Source organism: Nelumbo lutea, chromosome 5 (genome assembly GCF_056320005.1).
Source record: "Nelumbo lutea isolate HS-2025 chromosome 5, American lotus-T2T, whole genome shotgun sequence".
Classification (NCBI taxonomy): domain Eukaryota; kingdom Viridiplantae; phylum Streptophyta; class Magnoliopsida; order Proteales; family Nelumbonaceae; genus Nelumbo; species Nelumbo lutea.
In genome coordinates, this window is record NC_142688.1 from 11,116,457 (window position 1) to 11,126,394 (window position 9,938).

At 38.1% G+C, this 9,938-nt stretch overlaps 1 protein-coding gene across 4 annotated transcripts in view; it reads left to right on the plus strand.

The window, feature by feature from the left end:
* The window catches only part of LOC148850311 (nicotinate phosphoribosyltransferase 1-like), a 78,424-nt gene extending 70,812 nt beyond the window's left edge, over positions 1-7,612 (plus strand). For 2 of the 4 annotated variants that reach the window (XM_088942580.1, XM_088942579.1), the window contains 3 exons: positions 5,694-5,802; positions 6,983-7,095; positions 7,182-7,612. In XM_088942580.1, the coding sequence (XP_088798706.1) occupies positions 5,694-5,802; positions 6,983-7,095; positions 7,182-7,259 (300 nt within the window). In that variant the 3' untranslated portion in view covers positions 7,260-7,612. Of the gene's footprint in view, positions 1-4,665; positions 4,732-4,836; positions 4,953-5,693; positions 5,803-6,982; positions 7,096-7,181 lie in introns of those variants that run through there. The other 2 variants (XR_016098691.1, XR_016098692.1) reach the window with 2 other exon arrangements.
* The last annotated feature ends 2,326 nt before the right edge of the window (positions 7,613-9,938 follow it).

Here is a 9,938-nt window from a genome sequence, read left to right on the forward strand (position 1 = left end):
TCTGCCATTGCCGAATTCCCTTATCACTGAATCCTGAGCACTACACACTGCACACTGCACACAGACACTTCACCGAAATCTGCACACTGATTTTTGCAATAACAAGGCTGAAATCCATACTTGTAACACCACAAACCCTACTCTACAGCTACCGGAAGTTTCACCATTAAGTAAACACTACTTCCCTTCGAATCACACACAAACCAGCATAAACCCTAGCATAAATCCTAGCATACTGCAATCTGAAAACCCATCATACGATCTGTACCAAACCTCTCATGTGTTCCATAACAGAAATTATGCATAAAAAAAACTCCTTACCTCATCGCCTGAAGGCCAACCACACGAAGGAATGAAACACCACTGCACTACACGCACCAGCCCTACATTAATTAGGGGAGGGCTTAGAAACCACAGCAACCAATCACCAACAACACCACCGGAGGCATAGAAACCTCCAAGGGAAGAGGGCGATCACTCCTTTTCAGCCCTTTTCCCAGTCTCCAACCAACGGCTGAGAAATCCAAGAGAAACCCTAGTTTGAATGCGCAGAAAATAGAATTCTAGCAGGTCTGATTTGTTTAATGTGGCTTTGATACCATGTTGAAGTTCGGCCTGCCCTATAAGTCTGTTTTGTTTGTTAGCTGAAAAGTAAAGTAAACAGCAAGAAGGAAGAGAGGAAAGAAGAAGGAAGAAAGAGGAAGGAGAAGATAAAATGTCTGGTTTGAAAAATAGGAAAAGTCAACCCTAGTTTCGGCCAGACCTGTTATTATATTATTAATGTAATTGGAAAAGACATAAGTGCCCTTATTTAAGTAAGAGGCACTCGAACTAACATAATAGTACACATCAGCACTCTCAACAGATACAAAGACCGAAATACCCCTTCACTAACACTAGTTTACAGTGTGAACACCAGAAGAGGTCATAAAACAATTATATAATCTAAAATTCTTTGCTTAACAGATATAAGGGCATCATTTTCCAATAATGGAGACATTCTTTAAAAAATATATATTCCAGATATTGAAGATTATGAACAGAAACCAATTTCAAGGATAAAATTGCACTAGTCTTTGGCTGTACACATTCAAATTTTAGTTTGTTATAAAATTCCATGTAATAATTTTGCTTTCAACTGTTTACTCCGGCTTCCATTTGACATCGATTCTTCAACAATACAAAAAGAATTCTGTTGTAGTGCTACCGACCTAACCTTTTTATTGGACTTAAGAGTTTGACCCATAGATTACTTTGATGTTTTTCATGAGAACTTTAGTTTAACCCAGAAGAGAATAATAAAGTGGGAATGCCCTCACCCTAAACCAAGGTTTACTTTGATGTTTCTCTTTGATTTGTTTGTTTTAGGGAAACTTCAAGTGGTTGTTTGTGCAGGCATATATTGTTTATACATTTTTGTGTAGGTTTAGGAAATCTGGATGACAAGGACAAATGTTTCACAAGAGATGGTCTGGTGAGAAGGGGTATGCAAATTACTGGTTTTAGATGTGTGCTGTGTGGGGTTGACAGGGAAACAGTAGCTCACCTGTTCCTTCACTGCCCACTGACTAGGAATTATATTTAACCTCTGCTGGATCCAAAGTCTTTGTGGGGCCATTTGCTGAGCTGGAGAGTGGAAGGACTAAAAAAAGTGGCAAGGTGTTGTGGAAGGTGATCCCAGATGCTGTGTCTTGGTGAACTTGGAGGGAGATAAACCAAAGGATTTTTTAAGACAGAAGCTGTGATCTGGAGAGTCTAAGAAGCAGGGTTGTGGGGTTGGTTAACTTCCGATTATCAGTGCATAAGAGGCTTAGGGATATTCCACACCATGAATATTTCCCTTGTGTACAAATGTTCTATTAAAAGGGTTGGTGTAGGATCACCTTGTTGTTTTTTTGCTGCCCACACCTTGTCACTATTCATTGTCATATCCTGTACATTTTTTATTTAGAGTTTCAATGAAATACTTTTCCATTTTGCTCTCAAAAATTATATCTAATTAAAAGTGTAGATTAGGAATTCCTCATCCCTTGTTCATTTTCTTCATTCTCCTACTTCATCTGCAACAAGATGTACAAGAGCATACAGATTATGAGGATAATGATGATGGCCTTTAGAACTATTGGTTAAATTCCCATTTTATTGTGTTTGATCATCAATTCTTCTTCTGTTCCAGTTCCTTTTCATTATCTATGCTGTCACTTTTGTTTTCTTATTTTTTCTGGTTTCCATTCATGGTTTACTTGCTGTACCCCCCCCCCCAAAAAAAAAAAAATAATAATAAAGAAAGAAAGAAAGAAAAAAAAATTGCTATTGATTTGTTTTAGAAGTTATCATGTCTGTTAGCTTGCTGCTAAAAAACCTTGGTTGTCCTCTTATCTCTTCCTTTTCTTGAGAAATCCAATGCTAACTTTTCTAGCTGGATGCTTCCTCCTGCCTTAAGCATCAATTGATTTTGCCTATGGAACTCCAGCTAGTGTTTGTATATTCTCTTTAAGAATGTTCAATGTTCTTGCAGGGTATACCCATATATATGCTTGCAAGTGTACTCATGTTCTTAAGAATCCATCAACCATGGCAGATTGGACCCAAAGGGATTTTATTTGGGAAAGTGGAAAGGGGGGTGAAGTTGGAGTTAGTGAACTCAGGGAAGGGGAGTTGGGTTTTGGCAGAACAGGGGCTATGAATGAGGCTCTTTTCAGGAAATGGTGGTTTCAGGTGAAAAGGATGGCGCTATTGGATGACATTCCAGGGGTAGTATGAAGTTTTTCTATTTGGTCTAGGTTCTAGGATGCCATCCTAAACATATGAAATTTGTGTTCGGAAAGGTATCATGAGAGTCTATCAATTATTTTCTGATTTAACTACATATGTGGTTGGAGATGGTTGGCAGGTGAGGTTTTTCAAGGCAGATGGGATGGGAAAGGAGATTATATAATTGTTTCGCTAAGACTATATCCTCTTGGCTGAAGAGTCATGATCATTGTTTTGAAGAGGCCCATTGTTCGGAAAGGCAATTGTTGGAATTAGAGATACAAGAGTGGACCAACCTTTTTAACAAGTTGGAATCATCTCACTCATCTGCTTCAGTTCCAGATGCAAGGTAGTGGAAGGAATGTGCATCTCAGCTGCAGAGAAATAGCTATTGTTTTGAAGTAAGAGGTCAGGTTGTTTAGATTTCAGAAAGACCACTGTTGGAATTAGAGATACAGAAGTGAACCAGAGGGTGCACCTTGGCACAAAGGTTGGGTTTCTCCATTGTGACCTGGGTGACCAGGATCCAAATCTTGGAAACAGCCTTTCTATATGTGCAGGGGTAAGACTGTGTCTGTTCCGCCCCAGACCCTGCATTGGCAGGAGCGTCGTGCACTGGGCTGCCAAGTGAACCAACATTTTTTACAGGTAGGAATCATCTTGCTCATCTGCTTTAATTCAGGTGAAAGGTAGTGGAATGAATGTGAAAAAGGATGTTTTCAGTGAAATCTTATTATGAGGCAATAATTAAAAACAAATCAGGTGGAGAACTCTCAATCTGGAGGTATTTGGGGCATTCCTATCCTCCTGCTTAGAGTGGAGGCATTTGATTGGCTCCTCACATTGGAGTGCATTATGACTATCAACCACTTGAAAAATAGAGGTTCTGTATGGCTATTATTTGCCTAATATGCAGAAGGCAACAGGAAGATAGTGGCATTTATTCATTTTTTGTGGTTTACCTGTCTTCGTTTGGTCATTTTCTAGAGATCCATCCCTTTTGCAGTATGTTGAAGTATATGGAAAGAGGGATTGAAGAACTTTTGAAGGAAAGAAGTGAGACACTAGAAAACTATGCGTGACATCATATCTATCCCTTTTGGTAGTTACTTAGTTACCTAACCATTAATGATAGTGAAATCCTGTGAATCCAGTATGAATCAGAAAATCATGGTTATCTTATCAGCAAGGTAGAAATCCATGACAGGAATTGAGATTTCTATTTATGTAGTCTATGTAGATGTTGCTTTTGGTTTGTTTAGGTTTAGTAGGAATGTAGGATAATTGGAGGGTACTTATAGTTTTAGAATTACATATTTTAGTGTTCCCATGAGTTATGGGTTTTCATAGTTTTCAAGTCATTAGAATTTTTTTGTCAAGTTCCTCCTATAGTGAAACCATAAATAGAGTCATTGTGATTAAATTTTTTGAAGAGAAATAATGGAACAAAAGTTTGTTTTTACTGATATGAAAAAGGTTTGTTTGAAGTTACCTGTGGGTAAAATCATATCCTTATTTCTCTTTCTTCTCTCTATTTCTCTCTAAGGTGTGAATTTTCTCCTCTCTTCTTTATTACAGATTTTAATATTTTTCTCTTATAATTCATCTTTATTACCCTTGTTTACCTACCACATTCACCCCAATAGGGTTTTTCCTTTCCATCCTACATCAAATCAACAAACTCTACAAAGCCTTATCCAAGGCCACTGATCAATTACATGAATCCTTTCTTGCCATTCCACTCTGTTCAGTGCCATGTTCATTGTCAAATTATGAGCAAGGTGTATCATGTTGCTTCTAGGGAATGCTCTAGCATGAGTACAAAATGACAATTCAGGATCTATGTTCATTAAGAGTTTGGCAAAAGCTTTAGTGCTAGCTGCCAACCTGATGCAACTCATCTTTATCCAGGCTTGGGACTAGCAATTTAGGACAAGCTCAAACTGGTGGAATTCCGTCCTACATCATACGTATTTGGTAAAATCCCTTGTACTTTCTTTAACTGGAGATGGAATTGCCTTGTTTCCATCTAAGTAGGCAGCCTTGTTGAACAGGATACTTACCATAGATTGCCTTTCTTAGTGTAGAAATACAAACAAATATCCTGCATGGCGTCAATGAAGGATCAGTGCCTTGTCTCTTATATTTCCCTTTTCCAACACGATGTGGTGCCAGTTTTTGCAGAACCTTAGCATGGGGTATGCCAAGCAAATTTAGTAGATCTTTTTCTTGTAAGTAAATTTAGGTTATGCTTGGTACCATCACTGTTTCTATCTGAAACATTTTGGATTGATCAATACAAATTGGTGAGAGATATGTGTTGTCACATCAAATGAGTCACTTCAGCTAGAATGATTAGATTTCATTCCCCTGGAGCAAGAAACATCAATTTGATGTTCCTATGAACAGCCTCCCACATATACATTTTTAAGGTATGCCTGTTTCAACTATAAACATCCCGAAATAACAGTTGTATGCCAATTTGTACTGATCAACTCAAAACATTTCAGATAGAAACTACAATGGTACTAAACACAATCTTTGTAGATCTGTTTTATGCCAACACAAGGCTTAAGCAGTAGGGGAAGATTCTATGGAGCTAACCTTTGAAGTATGTTGGACATTACAAGGAGCAAAATTGGCATATCTGAGAACAAGTGTCTAAAGGAAGATCTCTCATGCAATTATAAGAGTCTGTGGTTGGTATGATAAGCTAAGAACTGACTATGTCTTTGAAGCTGTTGTACTTTGCATGCTTATCATGCCAACAACAGACTTTTATACTTCCCTCATAGAATACATGTTCTGATTTCCCATATTAATGCTAAAAAAAATGAATATGCAAGTGTAAACTTATCACGAGATAAGCAAGAATTTTTTATTGGTAATTTATATAAGCAAGTACTTCAGTATTTCTATATTCCATTTCCAACACACAGGCAGCAGAACGGGTTTTATGCCGTCATCCTTTCAATGAATCCAAGAGAGCATATGTGGTTCCACAGCATGTTGAGGAGCTTTTGAAGTGTTATTGGCCTGGAGATTCAGGTAGGGTCCATTTTATATAACTCATTAATGATAGCCAGCATGTTGAAAGAAATTCATTATCAAAGCTAGTTTGTTTACTATATAAAAAAGAAAGGCCCATAGCCCAAATATATCTGCACTGTAATATCCTCTACCCAATTATAAACAGTAACTCTACAATAGAAAGTCCTGAACTCTATGAAGAATAAGAGCTTAAACCATAAGGAAATTACTGATTTCCACACACCAATGAATCACCAGCTTTTCCAATCTGTCAAAATTCTTCAGTTGCACTCTTTCCATATAGCCCAACTGATTGCACATGCAACCAAGGACCAACGCATGGTCCCCCTTCTACCTAATGATGCATGAGGCTAGGATTGAATCATTTCTGTCATGAAGGGCATGACAAGGAAATTTGAAACAAGGAGCTGAAGAATTAGCATAGAAATGAAGTGGCTAGGGAGAACAAAGAAGAGGTATAGTTCAGTGTTTCTTTGGCTGCTTTGTGCATGGTACAAGTCTTGCGAATCTGCATCTCCTGATTGTTGAGGTGATCAATCCTAAGAACCTCATCAAGATGCAGACAGCCACATAAAGGCCTCTATCCTGGAAAGAACCCACTTTCCCCAAATGCATCCTACATCCAAAATCTCTGTCAGACCTCTAGCCAAAGCAACATGGAAGGACTTATTAAAGCTTTTCCTTTTGGCCCCTCCTTCCAAGCAAATTCATCCCTTTGGCCTAGGAAAATGAGAGTATTATCAAGCTTCTACAAGAGAATAAGCATTCCACAAACTCTCTATTTACAAGGGGCCCACAAAGCAATCGAGCAGTTTAACAGTAAATAGCATGGATTCCATTCCACCTGTGGAGGAATAATACTTGAGTAAAAATCCAAGATACATAGCAAAGAAACACTTTGCAGATTCATCAAAACTTGTCTATATGCAATTCAAGCTTATGACCATCTGGTCGTTGCTATCAAGCTGAATTTCGAACTCCCTTCTTTTTGGGTACCAATTTCAAACTCCCTATGGTGTTTTGAAATATCGTTATCCTGGGAAGTGAAATTGATTTCAGGTATTTCAAATCATCATTCTTTTCTTTGTAGAAAATCGATTAACATTTTTATGGTGAATCAATGGGTATAATGCTCTCCATTTTGCTTACATAGCAAGATTTAATTTTCTACTTAAAGGTAAAGCAAGAGAAGAATTACCACCCCTTAAGGAGATAAGGAACCATTGCATGAGACAGTTGGATCAAATGCGACCTGATCATATGAGGAGGCTGAACCCAACACCTTACAAGGTTCTGTAAATATAACCTTTGCTTCCATGTATTGTCTCTTGAACTATTTTTGCACTTGCAATAATATTTTACTTGATTTTAAACAGGTGAGTGTAAGTGCAAAGTTGTACGACTTCATTCACCTCCTATGGCTCAATGAGGCTCCTGTTGGGGAGTTGCAGTAATGATATGGATAAAAAGTACTTCAAGGTAGTCATCATGGGTTGCTGATCAAAAGGAAATTGGTCATCATCAGTTGCAAGGGAAGCAATGGTTTCAGTTGCGTGAAGGAGATTCCTGAAAGAATTGGGTCCTCATGTTAATATATTTTGCATATAAACATACAGATTTCAATGCGGTGTGGATCACAAATTGTTTTTATTTAATAAAGGTGTTAGATAAAGCACCCTCTTTACTTTCTCCATCTACTATGATCACTTTTTGTATTTTTGAGCCCCAAAATTTACTTCCGGTGGAGGGCTGGAATTGTTATATTTTGAACCTTGGTTGGAAAAGGCTTGGTGAAAGGTTGAGTTGCCATATATATATATATTGATGTAGGGTAACCTGGCCCAGCCCACGGACGCCAGCCAGGGTCCCAGTCCAGCACAGCGAGGGATACCCTGCTTTCCTCGTACGAAGCCAATAGCGGAGCACCCCAGCATCCTTGCTTCTCCCGCTGACCGCCTTCGTACGGAGCTCATCGGAGGCGTCTATCTCCACCTACCTCCAGGCAGTTCAAGTATAGATACGGGGTACCCCCCTCCAGGTAAAGGATCCCAAAATTCTAGCTCTAACTTTAAACTTAAGAGAAGGACCTTGCCCCCTTTGAGCCTAGTGCATACGAGCACCCTCCTTAGAGCCCTCATCTGCACCAGATCCCTCTCTTCAGCCCTCGTACTAACTTAACCGTCAGAGCCTCTGCCTCGAGTTCTCACCCGAGGCCTCTGAGTCTCTGACATCTACTGTCTTGCAGAACCTCAGACTTCAAGGGACTTCACCACTCAATCGAAAGCCCTCGGCTTCTACGGTACTCGGAGACAATCCGCCTTGGCATACAATCCTTGGCCTCGGCATACCTCCTCTGAACCATCAAAGCCTTTGGTCAGCCTTCAGAGCTCGGGAGCGAATTTACCCTGTTGCCCTCGGCCAAACCGGGTAGCAACATATATATATATATATATGTGTGTGTGTGTGTGTGTGTGTGTGTATGTATGTATGTATGTATGTATTTTTCCCAACCTCCCATTAAGCCAAGCCACCAGGGGTTTAGCCTATCTCATTAGGCTATGTCATCCTTCCTCTCAATAATTCAAATATTAAAAATCTTCCTAAAATCTCTCTCTCTCTCTCTCTCTCTCTCTCTCTCTCTCTCTCTCTCTCTCTCTCTCTCTCTCTCTCCATGCATAAAATTTCCTCCATCTATCTCACATGCCCAATAAACCATATGATTCGAACGTCTCTTTCCCTATACCTATCTATCTCTATCTCTCCACCTTCTAAATACATGCATTTAATTTTTCAGCAATATTAAAATATTAATATTTAAGTTAAAACATTTTTTTGGAAAATAGTCTAACTTAAAACTTAAATATTAAAATAAGATGAGTAAAAATATCTAAAATACTAGTAACAGGAAAAATAGAAAACACAATAAGACAAATAATTAATAAAAAATATTTTAATATTATTATTATTACAGATGATAGTAAAAAATCTTATTAAAATTATAAATGATATTTTAATAGTCATTATAAAATCTCTCCCTCCCCATGTTATGTTGTCCACCTCACGCCACTAGACTTGTTCATGGGTTGGGCTCGGGCTTAGCTTTTGGCAAAATTTGAATGGGGCCTGGCCTGAAGCCCGAGCCCGATATACTATAAGTCAGGCCCGAAGCCCAGCCCGTGAATAGGTCTACACACTGCTATTTGTATTGATGTTGATACCACCAGTTAACCAATTGATTGGTTTCAATTTTTTATATATTGTATATTATAAATATATACTATACATAAATATATATATATACCGGTCAATTTGGCTAATTGTCAACTTTTTCTAGGTTAACTAAAAATTGAACTGGTCCTTTGATTTTTCAAAAATACTAAACCAAATGATCAGTTAACCACATTTTTCTGTTTGATTTTTCTCAATTAAATTCGTCTTTTTATGAGCAACCTTACAAGAAAATATAAATTTTTTGTTACCAATTTGAATAGATCTTGATTAACTGATTTGATCTACCAAATTTTGGCTTTTAATGGGCTCAGCCAAAGCCCAAACCCGAACAGTATAAAAAATGAACCTGAAACCCAGCTCATGATGAATAGGTCTAAGGGGATATTCTTTTTTTGGATTTTGAGAGGGGGAAAAGTTGGTCAATGGGATTTTGGTTCCCATTGACCAAGAATTCAATGTTCTTTTTTCAGATTTATGTGGGGACCAGGGAAAGTTTATTTTCCTGGGTATCACTTATCAGGTAAGTGATACCCATCTCCTAAGTAGGTAAATAATTCACCTAGAGGGAAGTTGCCAAAACTTAAATGGGACAAAAATGCCCCTTTTAATAATAGATTTTTATGGCTAAAATGGCCATTACTTTATTTACATGAGAAATTAAAGAACATGGGTAAATGTACTTACCCGGGTAAGTATTTCCCAAGAAAAACATACCCAAATAACTGCATTTACCCGAATAAGTAACTTACTGAAAAGCGAATAAGGCTTAATTGTTAAAGCTCCTATCACAAACTCAATTTCTTTTAACAACACTTATGCATCACACAAGCCCGACTAGTTACAACATCTAGTGAACTTGCATCACTCTAGAAGACTTTGGCGGTGTTTGGCATCAATGTCAT